Source organism: Equus quagga, unplaced genomic scaffold (genome assembly GCF_021613505.1).
Source record: "Equus quagga isolate Etosha38 unplaced genomic scaffold, UCLA_HA_Equagga_1.0 226_RagTag, whole genome shotgun sequence".
Classification (NCBI taxonomy): domain Eukaryota; kingdom Metazoa; phylum Chordata; class Mammalia; order Perissodactyla; family Equidae; genus Equus; species Equus quagga.
This window is the reverse complement of record NW_025799809.1, coordinates 702,952-727,599: the sequence shown is the minus strand read 5'-3', so window position 1 is coordinate 727,599 and position 24,648 is coordinate 702,952. Positions and strand designations below refer to the sequence as shown.

Below are 24,648 nucleotides of genomic sequence, written 5' to 3'. Positions count from 1 at the left end.
AGGGAAACGATATTTCACACACACAGACAATTATATTGCACTGTCTCCAAAACTGGAAATGTAGCAGTGAATCCAAAAGTAAAGATTGTTGATATTAAATCTTGGAATCCAAAAATAGAGGTGTAAACACTGCAACAGTCATCGTGCTTACTGCGTATAAACGCGGAGCACGCCCTCCTACTGCTGGCTCTCGCAGTCAGCTGTTCTCGCCCCACACAGGCCGGCCATGTGATTCCAGGGTTTTGCTACATTTTCCTGTGTGGACTATGGGTCCTAAATCCCAAGAAGGTACTAAAACTGGTAAATTAAGTGATTTCTGTAAGCACACGAGTTTATAAAATAACAACACGGGGCTTTTCTGAGGATACATACATTCTAACATCTGCTTTGAACACTTTATGGTTCAAAATCAGCTGACGCTAAAAGAAAAATTAAACCTGTTGAATTCCAAATTTTAAAAAACACAAAACACCAGAGGCTCCTGATGTACATTTCTGGCTACTGACAACGTGCTCTGATTTGAAATCACTAAAAATAAACAGGAAACACTGCCCAAACTGTCACTGTCCCTTCCTCTGTGTCTGTGTGTATGCCTCTCTCCGTCTCTGTGACCCTTCATTAACAGAACAAAGCCCTGAGCTAGGTGGTGAGTAAGGAAAACAGAAACACACCAGAACCACAGCTGACCACAGATCAGTATCGCCCTCTCCCCAGTACTACTGCTTCATCATGAAGTGAGTAAGGCCACTCCAAGGGGGGCACACAGACAGCCCTCCCTCAAGGGCCTCATCTGGGGGTGGGGGGTGGAACACAGGAGTGTGGGTGTAAGTTCCTCAGAAGGAAACCAAGAGAGGGCTCGAGGGGCAGGAACTGCCCCTCAACCCTGCTCGTTTCCATCCTAAATGTACAGTTAAAGAACATCGCCTTCCAATCATTTCACCCGGCAAATAACTACTCTTCCTTTCCAGAACAGAGCATAACAGACTCCCCACTGTGTACCTGATGACAGCACAAATACAAAACTCAATTTTCCAGCACCTTCTCTATTGTCTAAGCTTAACAAATTTTTCTAACTTTTCTAAGAGAAAAGAACAAAAGTTCCACAAAAGGAAGAGGCTTGCATTATTCCAGAGTGTTCTACCCTTTGGCTTTAACTTTTTCAGGAAGGGAAATTCCACCGTATTTCAAAGCAGCCCATTTAGTACCTAACACTATCTGCCCTGCCCCCACTCCTGTTTGTTTCCGACATTTCTGAAGGGTCAGGAAACATCAGATTCTCCAATATAGCTTGCTTACCTATTTTATTAAAAAATAAGCTTGCTCTCCAACCTCCCAGTTACAACCAGTCCTATTTTTATTCAGCAACATCCTCTCTTCTATTGAGTCACCCCTCGCCCTCCCAGCCATGCTCCTCCTTGCTCCGGACCTGCTCCTGGCCTTAGGCCCTGGTCTTTCCAGTTTTCCCTTCTCCACTGCCCAGTCAACCCCCACCTTTCTCTATTCATCATTGTAATTGCATTTTTACTCTACAAGTCCCTTATCTTATCCGAACTTTCCAGAGGCAACTTCCTCTGCAGAAGTCACTGGATAGCATATTTCTTCTTGTTTTCATCTACAGATCAAGTCTGGCTTTTAATATTGATCAGTAGCCAACTACCTCCTGGAAATGACCTGTTCATTGTTTTCTTGCCAAATTCTCGTCTCAAGTATTTCTGTCTCTGAGAATTCCATAATGAGGACACTCATTTTCTCCATTTTTTCCTCCTAATAATACACCACTGTGGTGTAAACCAGCTTTTTCCTTAGAGAATCAACCAATAAATCCCTTCCTCTCATTTCTCTCTCCTCAGTGGAGATGCCTGAACCATATAAACTAACACCAAGTGCTAGAATTATCCAAGGCCCACTTATATTTTGAATCTTTTTGTGTGTGTGAGGAAGACTGGCAATAGACATTAGCTCAGGGCCAATCTTCCTATTTTTGCTTGAAGAAGACTGTCTCTGAGCTAACATCTCTTCCAATCTTCCTCTAATTTTGTATGTGGGATGCCACCACAGCACGGCTTGATGAGCAGAGTGTAGGTCCACGCCTGGGATCCAAACCCACAGACCCCAGGCCACCAAAGCAGAGTACATGAACTTAACCACTATGCCACCAGGCTGGCCGCTCTAAATCATTTCATCATTCATTTTCTTGGCAGATTTTTCCAGAAGTATTGCTTATACTTCTAACCATACTTTCAGTTTCAAGGTTAAATTAAAAGGTGGGAGAAAAGAGAAACCAAAACTTGAATGCAGTACTGTAATCTACCCTGCAAAATCCTGTGGCCAACTTGGGGGGAGGGGAGGGGGGTTCTCATTACAGTGAAATGATAGTACTGGATGCTTCCGTGCTAGACAAGTCACAGCTGTCAAACGATTTTAAGTATATTGAAAACTCCAAACAATCTGTAAAGCAGTTAAGCCAAAAGGACTACAGCTTGTAAATGAAGCAAATAGCAATCATGAGTAGCTCAGAAGCTTCCTGAGTAAAAATCTGCTCCTTAGCACATTTAAATTAAAACTAAGTACATTAAAATCCCTGTCAGATTCCTTAAGAGAGAATGTTTGCTGGAGAGAAATGGTAAATTATTAATATAGTACAAACATGAATATGGAAATATATGAGGAAAAATTTGACTTAGGTGGACTAAGGGCAGTATACATACACATGAATATATAATTACACACACACGGGCACATGAAGATTTACACGGTCCTCCAAAAAAACAGACCTGAAATTAAAATTTCCCAGAGAGAAGTAAAGTTTAAAGTCAACAATCAGAGAAAAGATATGGAAAGCCACCTTAAAAAGATAAACAGCTTTCAGGCTAGCAGACTTCATTGCAACCCGAAAAAGTGATTAATTCATCTAAAGAAACAGGTAAGTCTAGCAGAGGCTGTAGAGGTGGGGCCATGAATGATAATAACAACCATGACATCACAACAACCCTACAAAGTTACAGTGGGGTAACAAGCTTAAGAGGGTTAAGGTATGTCCAAGATCACACAGCTAAGTAAACGGCAGGACCGGGCCCAGGTCTGTCTGTCTATACCACTGACCTGGGAAGGACAACCAAAAGGGAAAGTGGGCTGTACACACCTAAGTGCTTCCAAGGCTTAGGGGCCATCATGGAGACGGAGGGACGTTCCAATCATCTAACTCCCTTGCTCCAAATCCAGGCTAAACACGCGATGTCAGGATGCCTTGGCTGCCGCCAGAGCTTGCCTGCTTCCAGTGGGGGGACAGAGAGAAGCGGCATGCAGGGAGGACATGGACTCAGGGGACAGGATCATCTCAAGGACTGTAGTTTGGGTGGAACAGAGGAGAGTTCTGAACTACAGCCCTCCTCCCCGCCCCCAGTCACCATGCACTCTTACATGCTGGGAAGGGGTGGTAGGCAGGAAAAAAGGTTCAGAAGCACTGTTCCTTCAAGAATAACACAAAGGCAGTGTGGTTATTACACAGGGGAGTGAGGTAGTGGGGGGAGAGGGAGTGAAAGGGAAGCTGTTTCTTAAGCAAAAAATGAACATTTAACCTGAGGCCTTGTCAGAGGCAGCAAAAGAGACAGGGATGAGCTAATCAGAAGCCTTATTACCTAATTAGAAGAGCTCAAGGAAAAGAACACAGGACAGAGGCAAGAGTCCAGTCTTAGGGGGTTTAGTCCCCACTCCCATTGGAAAGAATGATTCCTGGAAAGCATTAGGCACAACAGCTATGAACATGGCTCTGGAGCCAGACAGCCTGGATTCGAATCTCAGCTCTGCCAGTGACCCAGGTGTTTCTTGGGCAAGTTTCTTAACCTCTCTCCACTTCCTTTACATCATCTATAAAATAACACACATAATAATGCTACCCACCTCAAAGCGTTGCTGTGAAGACTGAATTAACTCAGATGTTGTAGTTGCTGCAGATTATTATGCTGCAAACAACGAAAGGCGTACAGGTGTGGGCGATCTTCTTTCATTAGTGCACAGCTTTGTGAAGAACCTCTAAGGATTAAGCATTTGACTACAACTCTAAACTACATAACTATTATAACAACCTAGCAAACTGACACAAGATGAAACAGAAAAATCTGAAGAGTCAGATGTGTTTTTAGGAAACTGAATTCACTACCAGAAACCTTCCCACAGAGAAAACTCCAGGCCCAGATGGTTTCCTTGGTGAAATCATTCCAACAACTTCATCTTTCATCTTTAGTTACTGCATAAATGGGAAGATCCTACTCCCTTCCAATCTCATATTTTCCAGCAGAGCAGCATCCAGCAGAACACTGCACATGTGGTAAAATCAAGCTTAAACCATTTTGAAGTCAGACATGTCTTTGAAAATTTAATCAAAAGCTACAGATCTTCTACCACAAAACACACAAAATTTTGCAGTCAACATCAGAGGGTTCATTGACCCCATGAAACCAACCTATGGACACCCTGAGATGCTAAATGCATATTGTTAAGTGAGCATTAACTAAAGAAGCATGACGTGATAGTTTAAGACGGTAATTGAGGAAAGAAAGTGCCTGCCAGTTCCTTTGATATATTATAAATGGTACAATCTACTCCTAACCTTGAGCAGTGGACTCTTCTTGATCTCATTCTAAAAATGTCTTCCGGTAAGCTTCATTATCATAAGCTTAAACTCTTTTCTAAGAACTAAGGAATTCTTTACATTCAATTAACTCTCAAGTCCTATCTTTCAGACTTATCCTACCATCAAAATTTACCAATAACTTCAGTTCCTAAATGCCGTTTCCCAGATACCCCTCAATTCTCTTCTATTTATATTTCCAGTTGCGTAAGCAGCCCACCTCCTATAGATCTTATCTCCTCATACCTACAGATCTTAACTCCTTTGGGTCTGAAAAGTCACCTCCAAGGCAAATTCTGGCCAGGATGTGTACTTATATTCCTTATCAGATGAAGGAAGACGAAAAATGGAAATTCCATATTTCCCCCCGGTAGTTATTATTCCCAAGGCTACTTTTAGATAGCTGTTATTTTATAAAAAGAAACTCTGTCCTTTAGCCAATAGAGTACGTAGTGGAGTTAAAGCACCCCTGAGAGTCTGTGTAGGCACACTCTGAGGCCCTTCATTGCCATTTTATAATTTTCTACAAAGCCATATTATTCTATTAAGAGGCTAACAAGAGCTGTGACTTCCAGTTAAATCAAAAAATGTATGAAAGATAACGCACTTAGATAACCAAATGACAGGGTATAATTTGAGAGTGGGGAAAAACAAAGCTAACGGTAGCCAAGAAACAATATAAAGGACTCAAGGAAAGACTGCAATAGAAAAGAAGAAAAAATTGTTCAACACATTTTATCTTAAAACTACTTTAGCTTTGGAAAATCACATATTCTACAATTTGAAGTACACAGAGATTGAACCACATATTAGGAATGGGGCAGACTTTGGAACCAAAAAAGCCAAGTCATAAAGACAAAATATGAACATAACAGAAAACAAGCAGGGCGACAAGGTCTACTTTCTGCTGGAGAGAAGTGACAGGATTTTACCCTAATGAAGACAGTACAGGGTACATGCAATCATTATCTATAGTCAGTATCTCAACTGCCTCATATTTCATGCACCCGTCAACCTACCAGCTCCCACCTGTACCTCTGCACTGAAGCGTGATGATTCCCTGGTATCGCCTGAAGGCCCATCACTGTTCTTTTTCTCCCCTGTCCTGCTCCCATGCTGATAATTACCAATCTCCATCTCCAGCTTTCCACAACTAGGGCTCCCATAAACTCAAAGTAAACACATCAAAAATCAACTCCTCAGCTTCCATTCAAAACCTACTCTCCCTTCTACTGTACCTTTCTCAAAACGGCAGCACCACAAACTACCTAATTCCCAAAGCTATCCTAGACCCCTTCCTCTCGCACATTCCAAACCTTCACACAAATCCTAAGTGGCTTCAATTTTACCTCCTAAGTGAGTCCCATCCTTTCCTCTCCTTTTCTACTCCCCAACCTGTGCTTGGTTTAGGCCCTCCACAACTTCTCTAACACAACTGTCCCCTAAGTGATTCCTCTCTGTCTTCAATTTCGGTCCCCTCCAATCTATCTGTCCCCCTGCCATGATAATATAAATCCAACCGTGACACTCAACTGCTTAAAACTTTTCAACGGCTATCCATTGTTTGTGAGCTTCTTGGAGGATCTGGCCCACATCTACATCTTCAACAGCCACCATTCTCCTCCTCCCACTCCCCAACACACACACACACACACTCTTAATGCTCTAACACAGCACTATTTGTGTTTCTCTGAATATATCATGGAGTTTGGGGATTCCTTTGCATCATGTAATTCTCTTTTTCATTTCAACACTATTTCAGCCACCTAGAAAACACGTATTCACCTTTTAATACCCTGCCGAGGCTTTACTCACTTTGTAAAGCCTTCCTTGACCACCCCTCCCTACCTCTGATTAATCACTCTTTTTCTCTATTCTGCCTTGTTCATACTTTTACTAATGTATGTATGACATTATCTTTATTATTCGTTCACATGAGTATCCTCTCTACCTGACTGTGAGTTTGTTGACAGAGCAGATCCCTGCCTTTATTTATCATCAAGATGTAAAAGTGTGGTTGTAAGTCATTCAATAAACAATACCTGGAGTTAACTAAAACAATGTCTTCACCAGTGAGATTTCATCTCACATTGAACTATCCCCAAGAGACATTTTTGCAAAGGAAGATGTGCAAATATAAAGAATAGAAAATATGCACAGATCAAGTTCAGGTAAAAAACATTAGCACAAGATCACTGGGAAAGCCAGAAATTCTAAGAAATCTTTCAAATGGATGCACGGTAACAGAACCAAAAAGGAAACACTAGCATAATGTGGTAAAAACACTGCCTCAAGGACAGAAGCCTGACACTCAAGACAATACAGAGCAGAATGTGCCAAAGCCTAAAGAAGTAACAGTGCTGATTCCCGTTTTTCCATCAGATATGGCCCCACGAGAAATACATGAAAGAAACCACTGAGCTCAGCAACTCCTTTGGACAATGGTTCGTAAACTTTAAGAATGGCAGAATCCATTGTAAATTTCTTAAACTTTGTTGACCAAAACTGTTGGTCAACTGGAAGGCTGTGAGAGATCATCAACTCCTTCCATTTACAATAGGAGAAACAGCCTTAGAGAGGAAATTACTCACCCAAGATCTCACCACTAGCTAAGTGGAAGATGAGAAATGAGGACGGTGACTTCCACATTCTCTGTCTGGGGCTCTTTCCACCACCCGACACTACCCTTCTGCGGGTAAGTTAGGTGCTGTATTGTTTTGTTTTGTTTACACATAAAAAGTTGTTTTTCTTTCTTAATTCTAGCAGTCTGAGGGGGTATCCAGACTTCATCCAAATGCTAAAAATGGTTTCCACAACTCATAGATTACTTTCATCTGTCACTCTTTTCTTCCCCTAACAGGAATAGCATCTCTCAAAGTATAGGTCCCATCAGGTTGGATCAAAGGCTTTTGGTAATAATGCTGACACCTGAACATGCCATCCTAAGTCATCACTCATCTCGGTTTGTAAAACCTAGTTATCACTTCATTGATATTTCATTGAAAGCATTACCATTTCCCTCACTAATCCTACTGAGGCAGTTTCATTTTGCAGTATTAAGGAAGAGGAACAGGTGGAGACAGTGACTGTTCAACAGGCAGGATTGAAATTATAGCATCTGAGAATGACTGAGTCAATGGACACAACACATCTAGCTGATAGAGCATTTTAAGTCCACAAACAGGTTCTACCAGTGACTGTAAAATCAACTATCTAATAACAAAATCATCAAAATACAATAATAATATTATTGACTGCCTGATATGCGTTAGGGACTGGTCTAAGAGCTTTATCCACGTCATCACCAATCCTCACAAAATAGCCAAAAGGCAAGTACAGTACAGATTAGAAAAGTGAGCAGTGGTAGCACCAGAATTTCTATATACAAGGAGCTCACAGGTGGCAAAATGGAAGGGAGCAGAGGGCACCAAGTGGGGACTTGGTTCCAACCCTTCTTACAGAGCACTTAGCACCCCGGTCACTAGATCGTACGTGTACCTGAGGTGGTAAGAACCTTGATGTACAAACAAGCACAACAATTGTCCTTGGGTGGACTATTTATGGAGCAGGGTAGGAGGCATTATGACCACCCTTCCCTGATTGTACGTACCTCTTAGCACCACACGAAAACTGAGGGCCCCAAAGATGGAGGGCTCCAGGAAGGTGATGGAGCAAAGAAGAGTGGCCAGACCTGGCACCTGAACCCAGGTGTGTGTGGTTCCAAAGTCCTATCTCCTTCTACTCTACCACACTACCTCCTTTTCTGTAAATGCCCCAGATTGTCTAAGAACCATGTAAAATCAGTAGTTAGCAATTTAACAAATCACAAGATATGAAAAATAAATTACGCTTCTGACAACCCTAAACTATCATCTAGAAAGTTAATTTTCTAATACCCTAGAATAGCATGCATGCTACAGACCCAACACCTCCTAAGGTAGGACTCAAGTATATTTTCAAACACACATTCACACACACACAACAGGAGTCTTTTTTAATTTTTTTGGTTGAGGGGGAACATAAGGGAAGGTGGTAAGGAAGAAGAGACAACGGTCTCCTTTAAGAGACTAAAGCTGGTTTAAGACCAAGCTGGTTCATAGGAATAAAAGAACTTTTGGATTAAGCCAAATACTGGGTCTAAAAACGGACTACAACCCAATGACATCCAATACATTCACTGTAATTTGAGAGCCTGAAATGCCCACATTTTAAGTGGGAATCCATTCACTCGTTCAACAATCTCCAGGTAGGCCTGGGCTAGGAGGCCTCAGAGAGGCCTCAGAGACGTGCAGGGCACAGCTCCCGCCTAGAGGTGCTTATGGTCTAATTAGAAAAATTAGATAAATGTGTGAAAGGAGAAAAAAGCAGCAAATGAACAAATTCCAGAAGGGTAGGTTACCAAGAAGCAGAGGAAACTAAAGAAAGGAGAAAACTCTGGGCTTTTCAGAAAACAGTGATAGCATTTTTAAGCCAGGTCTTGAAAGGAATGGGAGAATCAGAATTAGAGGCTGGGGGCAGGGAATACATGAAGGTCCAGAAACAGGGAAAAGATATAGGCTATTAAAAAATAAATCAACAAATACACAGATGCTCTCACACAAGGGCAAAGTGATGTGTGTACAAGGATATTCACAGGGCATCGGTTAAATAAATTATGGTACATCCACATTATGAAATATTATGCAGCTATAAAAATTAACAAGGCAGCTTTATATGTACCAATATACATTATATATTGCTAAGTGAAAAAAGCAAGGTACAGAGAGTATGTACAGTATGCCAGCATCTGTGTGTTTACAAAAAATAATATTTATACGTATATGCTTGTATATGCTTACATATTCATAGACTATTCATGGAAAGATACAGAAGAAAGTTATTAACAGTGGATACCTCTGTTGGCTTAGGACGTGAGTAGGCTAACACCAAAGGACCGTGCTCTGCAGAAGGCAGGTGGACTAGAGAAGATCCTAAGTATCAGGTTAAGAGGTTTAGACAGCATGCAAACTCTAGAGCAGGGTTTCTCAACAGTGGCATTATTCACATTTGGGATATTCACAATTGACACTGGGGCTGTAACTCTGTTATAAGAGTTGTCCTGCGCATTATAAGATGTTTAACAGCATTCCTGGCCTCTACTTGCCAGACGGTGGTAAGCACCCCGCTCCCACTTCTGGTTGTGACTACCAAAAACGTCTCTAGACATTGCTAAAGTGCCCTGGGAGGCAAAATCGCCCCTCGTTGAGAACCACTGCTCAAGAGCCACAATGTTAATAGTTAATCTACAAAACACTCTAGCACACTACATCCCTGTAAATTAACAACAAATGCAACAACGCTCAGATATGGACCTGAGGAATCCACTGGACATTGTTTTGAAATGAGCTTCATATATCAGTCATAGTTTCTCAAGTTGTGATAATTCAGGTCTCTTCCCAAATATGAACTATTCATTTTTAACCATATCTACTCCATCACAGGGGTCTCCTTTCTTTATTTGTTGAATACAAATGGTAAGAGTTAAATAGAAAAGTTAGATATATTTTCAGCAGTACACAGAGAGTGGGCCAAATTCCCCAACGGGCTTCCCAGTAGCACTCTGAGCCCTCTGGATCTCTGCAGCACAATTGCAGGAGTTCGCAGACCAGCCCTGCCTCTTCGAATGGCATGCCCTCTCTAGATCCAAGATCTTCTAGGATGCCAAGGAAAGCAACCCTCCCACAGAAATCTAACAGAAAATCATATTTTGGCTTGGCTTTTGAAAAACTAATATAATTATTGACACAATAAGAACATAATTGCTTACATTATGCTAATAATATTTCTTCTCATAACTCCTAACAACCGCAAAAAGTGCAAGACACTGTTCAAAAATAACGAAAGACATCACCCCTGATTTTCAGATTCTAAAGATAATAATTAGTTTATAAAGCCACGAGAGGCTTTAACTGGATTCTACAAATCACAATTTTATTAAGCTTAAAGCCATTTCTAATATACCACAACGAATAGGGAGAAAAAAAAATCAAGATATCCAACAGGCTTGATTATTTTTCGAACACAGATCTAAAACTTTGGTTGATTCTCCTGTGTCTTTTCTTTTCCCAATGCCAGAAATCCAGTAACACCCTGGCAATCTTGGCTTCACATTTTGAAGTCACTGATTCCTCCAGTACTGCCGTAGGTGAAAAGTTCTGGATTTCATTCTCATGAAATCATGCTCTTCACATTCCGTATTGCGCCGACTACTTATGCTTAGCTCTCAGAAGGTTGGCTCCTATTTGCGGAGGGGACCTCCAGTGACCTGACTCGGCAATAAATACACCTGTGAGTCGCTATGGAAGGTGCTTAAAAGTGTCCGCGGCGAAAAAAAGAAACTCACCATTCTAACTACTTCAGGGTAAGTCTGCTCTGTCAAACAGCCTCTGCTTATTGTAATGTAGTCCACCAGTTCATTAAGAGTGGAGCGCTTGTATTCTTTCATTTTAAGATCAGATAGCGTGTCCATGAAGTCAAAAATGACACAGCACTGCTGAAGTTTCTTTAGGAACAGTTCAGGCTGCTCTGAGGATGGAACGTCTAAGAAAAAAAAAGGAAATGGTGTAAGTCTGTCATCAATTTCTAGGTAACAGGAATTCTCTGTGAAACTTACTTCAAAAACAAGCTCAAAAAAATAAGAATTCACATGACAACAGTGTTCTTTTTAACAGTCACACATGGGTGGGAGGGGATACAACATCCACTACTTTAGAGACCTTGTGTTTGAAAACTACATGGTACCAACACAATTGACAGCATTTGCTAGTCCACAACCAAAGATTGACCAAAATCCCAAGAGCCATTAGCGAGTTGAAGCAATTTTAACCAAAACCACCTCAATGTCAACACCCTTAAGCCAAAAGCACTGAAAAAGGTCACACTGTCCATTACAAGGTAAAGGCAGAAGTTTTCACTGTTGGTTTAAATTAGTTTTACTAAAAAATTTCGAAGCAGAAATGTCAATCGATTCATTTTAATTTCATGCTGACATCCTTGGTATTTAAAGCAACTGTTGTGTCTATGTGTTTATATTTTTTGTTTTGTTTTGGCTTGATATCTATGAAGTTTCTTTGTCAAAGAAACTTGGAAAATCAACAAAACGAAGCAATACCAATTCTCTCAAAAAGAGCACATCAGTAATGGACAATAAAAGCAAACTCCACTTAAATCTATGTTCCCTCTTTTGACCCATCTTCTTTCGTTATGGTGCAAAAAAAACCACTAACATCTTCATTAATATGGTCTCAGAATAAACACCTGTTCTTTTCCCACAAACAGCAAATCAGACATTTGGTTTGGTGTCATTTCTAAAAAATATGTAGAAATTTTAGGTTAAAATTCCCCAGCTACAACAGAAATCTGATCTATAGTTAGACCTGAAACACGCCAACTAAATTGGAGATAGCCCATTCCATTCCTATTTTCCTTCTACTCTTTTACTCCCCCAAACTGGAGCTTTCCTGGAAAGGGAATGAGATTATGACCAGAGTAGGGTCTGCTGCCTTCATCAAAGGCAATTAGCTCATTAATCCTCAGAACACTCTTAGAGGTAAGCAGGTGACATTATATTGTTATTCTCCATTTTTCAACAGGAAAATTAGAGACAATCATTGAGATCTCACAGTGATTAAGTTATGGAGCTGGGAACAGCTCCTGGGTCTCTAACCACATTCCCATATTCCCTTTGTACTATTCAAGAGGGACTTGAACAATGTTTGGCCAGTCACTCACAACCAGCCTCAGCTGCCTGACTCCCAGTAAAAGCTTTACTGCAGCCTCACAGTGTGGGCCACCTGCTCCCTGGAGGTAAGTGCAACAGCCAATGGCACCCACCTTATAGCCACCAGCAGCCCCAGCAGAAGGGAATGAGGGTTAGATTCCTATTCACAGGATCCACACAACTCCTCTCCACAACCCTCTTCTCCTCCTCATATCCCACAACCCAAGTGCTAGCCCAAACACCCAGAGCCTCATGGATAATTCCCCCAGAACACTGCCTACGGACATCGACTTTGGGGTCAGCCTAGAGGAGAGTGGACAAGATATCTGAAAATACAGGATTTCTCTGCCAGATATAAGGGGTCAAGAAGTAGTCAGTATTTTTGAAGGTATATAGCATCACTGCAACTCTCAGCAAAAACAAGTTGTAAATTTAGAAATTATTCTTAACCAATGAGTTTCCCCTCCCACCACCACCCCCATAGGTCCCCAAAGGCCTAATGTATCTTACAGTCAAAGACTTTGGGATTTGAGTTAAGCCATGAGATAAGTCTTATTCTATGCCCCTAGACTTAATCACTTTCAAAGTATTCAGCTTTAGACTACAAGAACTAAATTTCTTGGGGCTGGCCCCGTGGCCGAGTGGTTAAGTTCGCGTGCTCCATTGCAGGCGGCCCAGTGTTTCGTTGGTTTGAATCCTGGGCGCAGCCATGGCACTGCTCATCAAACCACCCTGAGGCAGCGTCCCACATGCCACAACTAGAAGGACCCACAACGAGGAATATAGAACTATGTACTGGGGGGCTTTGGGGAGAAAAAGGAAAAAAATAAAATCTTTAAAAAAAAAAAAAAGAACTAAATTTCTTATAGTCAGACCAAGCTTTCTCTTTAATTGCTTCCTGCTTCAGGTGTTTAAAATAAATATATAAACAAATGAAAAGTAAACAAGGTTGCTTATGCATATGACTATGTATCCTTAACCAACGGCTAATTACATGCTCAGGACCACCACGGTTAATTACTTAAGTCTTCTAAGTTCTAAATCAGACCCCATACCTTGAAGCTGAATGGGAGTTTTGATGCTACACAGGGAACCAGAAAAGGCTTGTTAATGTAACATTAAAGTTAAAATCTTCAGGAAAAATTTGAATTAATCCAATTTTTGATATAGTAACTTTAATAAAGCTTAAAAATCAGACAATCTACACGGAGAACGCCTTAATTCAGCACATATGAATTATGAAAGCATCTATAAATGACAGCCTTTCCTCCAAAAAGCAAACAATCATTTAAGCAGTGACAACAACTATTAATCTTTGTGGTCACTGCAACAATACTCAAGAGATCCATATATTTGGCTATTTAAAAAAATTCAGGCAGTTAACATTTAGTCCTTTTTTTTTTTAATGTTCGGCAATTGAAATTTAGTCTTTATTTATCCAAATTGATAGAATGTCATAGCTAAATGTGAAGCAGACTATCCATCTGCCAATAGCTTACATTTATTGAGTACTACTGGGTACATTTATTGGGTACTATTCTAAGCACTTTACATATATTATGTCTTATTTAATCCTGACAACAAGCCTATGTGGTAGGTACTATTTCTAATTTAACAGATGAGGAAACCAAGACACAGAGAGATTCAGTGACTTGCCCAGAGTCTTAGAGCTAATAAGTAGTGGAGACAGAATCCAAACCCAGGCAGACTGGCTTCAGAGTCTGAACTCTTCACCACCATGCAACATTCCAACTCAGTGAAAGCCAAGAATAATACCATTTCCCATAAAACAGGGTATGTGCATAGAGAAAAGAGCAAGAACACAGAAATAAATCAACAAATTAATTTCCAACATACCCCATTCATAAAGGATCATGCAGGACCCTTCTAGCCCATTCCCCAGAGATTAACACATAGAGCAACAAGTTGTGCTTTATCCTTTATCACAGACCAAATTCTTCTAACATGATCTCCTTTCCTAAAATTAAAGAATTTAAGTAGTCAAGACTAACCAAAAGGGGGGGGAGGGTCCTCAAATAGCTAATTCCTTTATAGCAACAATTTTTTAAAAATTACTTTTTTCATTCATGCTGAAGGATCACCTAACTAGCAACAGTCCAAGCAAAGGGCTCTTCCTCTAATGTCTAGCCCTCAGACTGCCCCACATAGCTATGCTGCTCCCAACCTCCTCATCTTCATCTCCCTAGTCCCCGTGGGATATGAAAAGATAGAATATGAAAACGTAGTACAGGCCAGGATCAAAGAAGGAACACACTCTGAGTAGTGGAGAAGGTTTCAGTGATATAAATATAATGTCTATGGAACCAGTGCCAGAAGCAGACACAAACATTCTTTTTAAAGAAACATTTATAAAAAGTATCAGGTACTAGACCATAAAGAAAATCTCATAAATGTCACAAAGAAGAAATCAGACAAGCAATAGTTTGACTACAATGCAGTAACATCAGATTTTAACAACTCGAAGCTACCCACCTCCCAAATTCCAAGCCACCTGAAAATCTAAGCACTTAGTAACTTAAAGAAAAAAAAAAACAAATTATAAACATTTAGAAATAAATCTAAACTAGAAAAATTAAAGATCATCTCTGAATCCCAAAGTGGACCAGGCAGCAGATGCTTGTGTCGTCTCTCTTCTAATGGAAACCTCTGGCCTGCACAGGCTGTCTCTGCCCCTAGGAGAGGGATCCCACAGAATCACAACCATAAAAAATGAGGAATCAATAAGTGGTTATGTAATACCATGAAGGTCATTAGCACAACCACCAAACCATCCAATGTTAGTATTTGTTTAAAGGGAGAATAACTGATCCAATTATCATAGCTTGATAAGATTCCATAAGGTCAGATTCCATTGCTCTGGAACTGTTTCTCACCCAAGAAAATAACGTAGTGACCAGCTAGCTAAGTGCTGAATCCACTTGGCAGCTATACTTCTCTCTGCATTGTCCTTCTCTTTCTTTTTGAGCATTAGTCATTTTCTCCCATGTGTCTTTTCTATAACCATCTCCCAGCCTCCTCCCATACATTTTCATCAATAAGCTCGGGAAAATAACTACTCCCAACCTCCAAGGTGTTCATACCCAAATAATTTTAAAATTTACAAGAGTAACAAGTAATGGAAAAATGGGCAAAAAAATTCAACAGTAGAGGGAGGATGCAAGTTCAGATTAAGAGACAAAAGATTCTTATTCTATCTAAAGAACAGTCACTGGAAAGTATATATATTTTAGCCACAGTGCCCCTCCATCACATGCACATGCACACATGCACACACACACACACACAAAACTCCCCTCCCTATCACTATGATCTCAAGGGCAGGTTCTTTATTTATTATTTGTTTATTTGTTTGTTTATAATTGGCCAAAGCAGCTGATTCCTCCCCAGTCAAAAGCTTCCATTATTCCATCCCATCTGATGTGTGGGGCACAGGATCATGGGTCCAATATCAGCCCATCTTCCCTTGGGGCCTGACTCAGTCAAGACTTTGCAAAGCAAAAAGTAGCAAAGGTAGAGAAAATAAAACACGAGCCCTGTGCCCTTTGGATTTGGTGCTCTGGGACTCTAGTCAATTGAAGTTGTACCAGAATGTTAAATTCACACTTGCAAATATGCCAACCAAATAAATAAAGAAGGCCCACATCACGATATTTATTAGCCACAATATCACAGGAAGAAGGCAGATTGGTTTAAAAAAAGATGGGGCTGGTAACTTATTTACACATATGCTGTTAAAACATATGTGGAAATACAGTCAATAAATATTTCTATAAAACCCTCAAGTTTGCATTGAAAGCTAAGCAGTAACATTATTTGAGCTCCTAATGAACAATATTTATAACCAGTTACATCAATTCAAAAGATCTGAAATAAAATCTTTCTAAAGTAACGCTTTTCACCTGAAACAGTCCTAAGATATTACCCTTTTCTATCCATTTCTCCAATTCTCACAAAAAATAAAGGTACCCATAGTTTGAGGATGTAAATGTGGTTTTGGACCCCCTCTACCTCATCCCTTAGAACATTCACTAAGGTATACAAATCCCCAACCACGTATGCTGTCAGTCCCTCACACACAACCCTCCAGAACTTCAGCAAAGTCAGTGAGAGTTCTACTTGCATAAGGCAATGAGCCTAGATTTAAAGAAAACTAGTCTCAGTGCTAAGGGGAGCTTAGTACTAAAATATTAAGTTGACTTAGCCTCAAAGGACTAAAGCATGGTATGCAAGCACATATGGTAAAATGCCTAACTTCTTGGCCATGGGGTCTATCCAAATCCTGGCCACCAACTTTACTTCTAAACACAGATATCGGCAGCATTCCCTTTTTGTAGCACATATTTCCGGAAAACTAAAAAGAATCCTATTTTATTAGTAGAACTATGCTTCCATTAGGAATTGCTTTTGACACCCAAAAAATCACAGATGTAACCAATATTTCAACAAAACAAGGAGACAACATAAATCTTTATGATGAATCAAATAATTAGGTTTCACATCATATGAACTGCATCCAAGTATAACACACTGATTACACAAGATACTTCAATGTAAATAAACAAATATTAAGAAACTAACCCAAGACTAACCACGTTAGCTGAAAGAAGTATTAAACACTGGACCATTCCAATTACTTTATTACTATACTCAAAGTCGTGGGTTCAAAACCATTTGTTGTTGATGGTGGTGGTGCTGCTGGTGGCGTGCTGCTTCCACCACTAGGTATCGGTATTTCATAAAGCATCTCAGGTGAATTCAATGTGTGGCCATGGTTGAAAAGCACTGTATTTAAAGTAATAACTGTAAAATCCTTCTTTCATCTTCTCTACCTTTCAAATTCTTTCTCTCTCAGTTTATTTAAAGCTAACAGTGAAACCTTTCCGTTTCCAAGCAAAGGAAGGTTCCTGGAAACAGCCACCAGACTGCAAACATTCCTCTTGGCCTCAGCTATAAATAAGAGAATGTACAGTTGGCTGCATTCAGAACTCCTTCCAATCTATCAGGAAGATCGAGATACACTTCATTGATGATTAGCACACACATCTTTTATAGGTGCAAAACATGTCTCATAGAATGGCAACATAGATAAAATAGTGTATCAAAAGAATGAGACCAAGGCGTGAGTATTAATTAAACAACACACTGAAAGGCAGAGAAGGCCAGCACTGATATTTCAAGGTACAAAGAAGGACGACAATGATAATGAACATTTACTATTGGAGAGCACTGCACTAAGCTCCTGACATACATCATCCCGCTTAATCCTCAGAAGGCTTTAGGAGTTGCCGCTATTAACATCCCGGTTTTTCAGATGAAAAAACTGGGGCCCAGAACAGCTAAGTCACTTGCCAACACCGCCTGCTAGAAAGGGCTACAGCTGGTATCCAAACCCAGGTAGTCTTAGTCCAGAGCCCACCCAATAACAATGATGATTGTGATAAACAACAGCAACTGATAACCACTGCCACCACTGGAGCTATGGATAAACTGTCATTGTTAGTTATTGTTTAAGAAAAGCTGTAATCTAAAGATAAAGGAAAACTTGACAGACTTTTCTACCAGTATTTACATGTTTTAAACTTAAACAGCATAAAATCAGCCTTAAACTACTGAACAATGGTAGCTGGGTAAATTAAAGTTTTAAATAATATCAACATATTAATTATTCTTCCCAGCTTGGACAATCAACATGTATTTATTAATATTCTTTCATGGATCTCTCCAGTTTTCCTTTCCCCAAAATGGATAAATACGTGCTTTCCGATTTTTTTTTAAGAGGAATTCTTTTTTTTTTAAAGATTGGCCCTGAACTAACATCTGTTGCCAATCTTCCTCCTTTTCTTTTCTCTTCTCCCCAAAGCCTGTGGACACAGAAACATGTAAGCTAAACGACAATGAATTCAAAATAGCTATCATCAAAAAACTCAATGAGGTAAAAGAGAATATAGAGAAACTATTCAACACATTCAGGAGCTACTTCACAAAAGAGATTGAAACTATAAACAAGAATCAATGTGTGTAGACATCACAAAGGAGCAAATCAGCATAATCGAAAATGGACATGTTAAAATGCTCCAGAGGAGGAGAACTAAGACTAAAAAGAAATGAAGAACGTCTCCGAGAAATATCTGACTCAATGAGGAAATGCAACGTAAGAATTATAGGTATTCAAGAAGGTGAAGAGAAAGAGAATGAAGCAGAAAGCATGTTCAAAGAAATAATAGCAGAGAACTTCCCAAATCTAGGGAAAGACAGGGAAATATGTGTGGAAAAAGCTTCCAGATCTCCTAGATTTGTCAATGTAAAAAGACCTACTGCAGGGCCGGCCCCATGGCCAAGTGGTTAAGTTCACATGCTCTGCTTCAGCAGCCAGGGTTTCACCGGTTCAGATCCTGGGCACGGACATGGCACCGCACATCAAGCCATGCTGAGGGAGTGTCCCACATGCCACAACTAGAAGGACCCACAACTAAAATACAACTATGTACCGGGGCGGGAGGCTTTGGAGAGAAAAAGGAAAAATAAAATCTTTAAAAAAAAACAAAACAAAAGACCTACTGCAAGGCATATAGTAGTAAAACTGGCAAAAAGGAAAGAAAAAGAAAGACTACTCAGGGCAGCAAAGCAGAAGAAAATAACCTACAAAGGAACCCCTATTAGGCTTTCAGCAGATTTCTCTGCAGAAACCTTACAAGCTAGGAGAGAATGGAACGACATATTCAAAACCGTAAAAGATAAAAATCTTCAGCCAAGAATACCTATCCAGCAAAAATATCCTTTAGATATGAGGGAGAAATTAAATCTTTCCCAGACAAACAAAAGCTAAGGGACTTCATGGAACAGAATTGAAAGCCCAGAGATAAAACCACACATCTATGGACAGCTAATCTTCGACAAAGGAGCAGAGGGCCTACAATGGAGAAAAGAAAGTCTCTTCAACAAATGGTGCTGGGAAAACTGGACAGCCACATGCAAAAGATTGAAAATCGACCATTCTTTTTCACCACACACCAAAATAAACTCAAAATGGATCAAAGACCTAAAGATTAGGCCTGAGACAATAAGTCTTTTGGAAGAGAATATAGGCAGTACACTCTTTGACATCAGTTTCAAAAGAATCTTCTCGGACACTGTAACTCCTCAGTTGAGGGAAACAATAGAAAGAATAAACAAATGGGACTTCATCAGACTAAAGAGCTTCTTCAAGGCAAGGGAAAACAGAATTGAAACAAAAAAACAGCTCACTAATTGGGAAAAAATATTTACAAGCCACTTATCCGACAAAGGGTTAATCTCCATAATATACAAAGAACTCACACTGCTTAACAACAAAAAAACAAACAACCCGATCAAAAAATGGGCAGAGGACATGAACAGACATTTCTCAAAAGAAGATATGAATATGGCCAATAGACACATGAAAAGATGTTCATCATCGCTAATCATCAGGGAAATGCAAATCAAAACTACACTAAGATATCACCTTACCCCCGTTAGATTGGCAAAAACATCCAAAACCAAGAACGACAAATGTTGGAGAGGTTGTGGAGAAAGAGGAACCCTCATACACTGTTGGTGGGAATGCAAACTGGTACAGCCACTATGGAAAACAGTATGGAGATTTCTCAAAAAGTTAAAAATAGAAATACCCTATGACCCAGCCATCCCATTACTGGGTATCTATCCTAAGAACCTGATATCAGATATCTCAAGAGTCCGTTGCACCCCTATGTTCATCGCAGCATTATTTACAATAGCCAAGACGTGGAACCAGCCTACATGCCCAGAAACTGATGATTGGATAAAGAAGATGTGGTATATATACACAATGGAATACTACTCAGCCATAAAAAAAGACGAAATTGGCCCATTCACAACAATGTGGATGGACCTCGAGGGCATTATGTTAAGCGAAATAAGTCAGTCAGAGAAAGACGAACTCTATATGACTCCACTCATAGGTGGAAATTAGTATATTGAGAAGGAGATCTGATCGGTGGTTACCAGGGAAAAGGGGGGGTGGGGGGAGGGTACGGAGGGGGAAGTGGTGTACCCACAACATGACTAACAAAAATGTACAACTGAAATTTCACAAGCTTGTAATCCATCATAACATTAATAAAAAAAAAAAAAGCTAAGGGACTTCGTAGCCACGAGACCACCCCCTCTCCAACAAGAAATCCTCAAGAAGGCCCTCATACCTGAAAAAAGAAAAAAAGGGAAGAAGGGGTCACAAAACACAGAGTAAAGAGATAAATAGGTAGACAGAATCAGAATAGGATATCAAATATTCAACTAAAGCATTAGGCCAAAAGGAAGGAAAACACCAAAAACAAAGACAATCTTGTCACTTTAACCACAAACTCACAACACAAGTTGGAATAAGATAGAAATACAACTTAGAAGGGGAGGAGGGAAGGGACTGAATCAGTTTAGACTAAGGAAATAAGAGGCCATCAGAAAATGGACTATCTTATACATGAGATTCTGAATACAAACTGTATTAGCCACTAAACTAAAAAGCAGAACAGAGACACAAAAAATAAACAAGGAAAAAACAAAGAAATACATCATAAAAAACTACATAATTCAATGGGTAGACCAAAACACAAAGGACGAGAAACAAAGGAAATGCAGGAAAACCGGAAAACAAGGATATAATGACAGCATTAAGCCCTCATACATCAATAATCACCCTCAATTTAAAGGGATTGAATTCTCCAATAAAAAGACACAGAGTGACAAGATGGATTAAAGAACAAGATCCAACAATTTGCTGCTTCCAGGAAAGAGATTTCAGCTCCAATGACAAACACAGGCTCAGAGTGAAGGGGTGGAAGATGATACTCCAAGCTAATGGCAAACAAAAGAAAGCAGGTGTCGCAATACTTATATTAGACAAAGTAGACTTCAAAATAAGGCAGGTAAAGACAGACAAAGAAGGGCAGTATATAATGATCAAAGGGACACTCCATCAAGAAGAAATAATGTTTATAAGTATCTATGCACCCAACACAGGAGCACCAAAGTTCATAAAGCAACTATTAACAAACCTAAAAGAAGATATCAAAAATAACACAATAGGGGCCGGCCCCGTGGCCGAGTGGTTAAATTCATGCGCTCCACTGCAGGTGGCCCAGTGTTTCGTCACTTCGGATCCTGGGCGTGGACATGGTACCACTCATCAAGCCACGCTGAGGTGGTGTCCCACATGCCACAACTAGAAGGACCCACGACTAAGAATATACAACTATGTACTGAGGGCTTTGGGGAGAAAAAGGGAAAAAAATAACATCTTTAAAAGAAAAACCCACAATAATAGTAGGGGACCTCAACACCGCAATCACATCAATGGATAGATCATCCAGACAGAAAATCAACATGGAAACAGTGGAACTAAACAAAAAGCTAAACCAGTTGGACTTAATAGACATATACAGAACACTCCATCCAAAAAAGCAGAATACACATTCTTCTCAAGTGCACACAGAACATTCTCAAGGATAGACCATATGTTGGGAAACAAGGCAAGCCTCTACAAATTTTAAAAAATTGAAATAACAACAAGCATCTTCTCTGATCATAATGCTATAAAGCTAGAAATTAATTACAAGAAAAAGCTGAGAAAGGGACAAAGATGTAGAGACTAAACAATATGCTATTGAACAAGCAATGGATCATTGAAGAAATTCAAGGAGAAATCAAAAAGTATCTGCAGAAAAATGAAAATGATAACATACCATACCAACTCATATGGGATGCAGCAAATCTGTATTAAGAGGGAAATTCATCGCAATACATGCACACCTTAACAACAAGAAAAATCCCGAATAAGCAATCTCAAATTACACCTAACTGAATTAGAAAAAGAACAAAGCCCAAAGTCAGCAGAAGGAGAGAATTAATAAAAATCAGAGCAGAAATAAGTGCTACTGAAACAAAAAAGGCAGTAGAAAGGATCAAAGAAACAAAGAACTGATGCTTTGAGAAGATAAATAAAATTGACAAACCCCTAGCCAGACTTACAAAGAAAAAAAGAAAGCTAAAATAAACAAAATCAGAAATGAAAGAGGAGAAATAACAACAGACTCCATAGAAATACAATGGATTATAAGAGAATACTAAGAAAAACTATATGCCAAAAAAATGGATAACCTACAGGAAATGGATAAATTCTTATACTCTTACAACCTCCCAAAGATGAGTCAAGAAGAAACAGACAATCTGAATAGACCAATCACAAAGAAAGAGATTGAAACAGCAATCAAAAGCATCCCAAAGAATAAAACCCCAGGACCAGATGGCTTTCCTGGGGAATTCTACCAAACTTACAGACAGGATTTAATACCTATACTTTTCAAGCTATTCCAAACAATTAGGGAGGATGGAACATTTCCTAACACATTCTACAAGGCCAACATCACTCTGATACCAAAGCCTGACAAGGACAACACAAAAAAGGAGAACTAAAGGCCAATATGGCTGATGAACATAGATGCAAAAATTCTCAACAAAATTTTGACAACCCGAATTCAGCAATACATCAAAAGGATCATACATCACAATCAAATGGGATTCATACCAGGGACACAGGGATGGTTCAACATCCACAAATCAATCAACGGGATACACCACATCAACAAATTGAGGAATAAAAACCACACAATCATCTCAATAGGTGTAGAGAAAGCATTTGACAAGATCCAACAGCCATTTGTGATAAAAACTCTTAAGAAAATGGGGATAGAAGGAAATTACCTCAACATAATAAAGGCCACATATGACAAACCCACAGCCAACATCATACTCAATGGGCAAAAAGTGAACACCAGCCCCCTGAGAACAGGAACAAGATAAGGATGCCCACTATCACCACTCTTATTCAACACAGTACTGGAGGTTTTAAAGGCCAGAACAATTAGGCAAGAGAAAGGAATAAAAGGAATCCAAATAGGGAGTGAAGAAGTGAAACTCGCGCTGTTTGCAGGCGACATGATCTTATATATAGAAAACCCCAGAAAGTCCTTCGGAAAACTAATAGAAATAATAAACAACTACAGTAAAGTTGCAGGGTACAGAATCAACTTACAAAAATCAGTTGCTTTTCTATACCCCAATACCGAACTTACAGAAAGAGAACTCAAGAATACAATTCCATTTGCAATCACAACTAAAAGAATCAAGTAGCTAGAAATAAATTTAACCAAGGAGGTGAAGGACTTATACAACGAAAACTATAAGACATTACTGAGAGAAATTGATAATGACTTAAAGAGATGGAAAGAGATTCTTTGCTCATGGATTGGAAGAACAGACATAGTTAAAATGTTCATACTACCCAAAGCAATCTACAGATTCAATGCAATCCCTATCAGAATCCCAATGACATTCTTCATGGAAATAGAGTAAAGAATACTAAAATTCATAGGAGGCAATCAAAGACCCTGAATTGCTAAAGCAATCCTGAGAAAAACAGAACAAAGCTGGAGGTATCACAATCCCTGACTTCAAAATGTACTACAAAGCCATAGTGACCAAAATGGCATGGTACTGGTACAAATCAGGCACACAGATCAATGGGACAGAACTGAAAGCCCAGAAATAAAACCACACATCTATGGACAGCTGATCTTCGACAAAGATGCCAAGAACATACAATGGAGAAAAGATAGTCTCTTCAATAAATGGTGCTGGGAAAACTGGACAGCCACATGCCAAAGAATGAAGGTAGACCACTATCTCACACCATACACAAAAATAAACTCAAAATGGATCAAAGACTTGAAGATACGTCCTGAAACTACATAACTCCTGGAAGATAATATTGGTAGTACACTCTTTGACATCGAACTAAAAAGGATCTTTTCAAATACTATGGCCTCTCAGACAAAGGAAACAAAAACAAAAATAAACAAGTGGGAATTCATCAGACTAACAAGCTTCTGCAAGGCGAAAGAAATTAGGATCGAAACAAAGAGACAACCCACCAACTGGGAGAAAATATATGCAAATCATATATCTGACAAAGGGTTAATCTCCATAATATATAAGGAACTCACACATCTGAACAATAAGAAAGCAAACAACCTGATCAAAAAGTGGGCAGAGGAGATGAATAGACATTTTTCCAAAGAAGATATACAGGTGGCCAACAAGCACATGAAAAGACGTTGAACATCACTAATCATCAGGGAAATGCAAGTCAAAACTACACCAAGATACCACCTTACGCCTGTTA

General features: G+C 39.6%; 1 protein-coding gene across 2 annotated transcripts in view; it reads right to left on the bottom strand.

Moving 5' to 3' along the window:
* The window catches only part of LOC124233789 (serine/threonine-protein phosphatase 2A 56 kDa regulatory subunit epsilon isoform), a 144,626-nt gene that overhangs the window by 53,085 nt on the left and 66,893 nt on the right, over nt 1-24,648 (bottom strand). For both annotated transcript variants that reach the window (XM_046650991.1, XM_046650992.1), the window contains exon 3: nt 11,013-11,209. In XM_046650991.1, the coding sequence (XP_046506947.1) occupies nt 11,013-11,209 (197 nt within the window). The remainder of the gene's footprint in view (nt 1-11,012; nt 11,210-24,648) is intronic.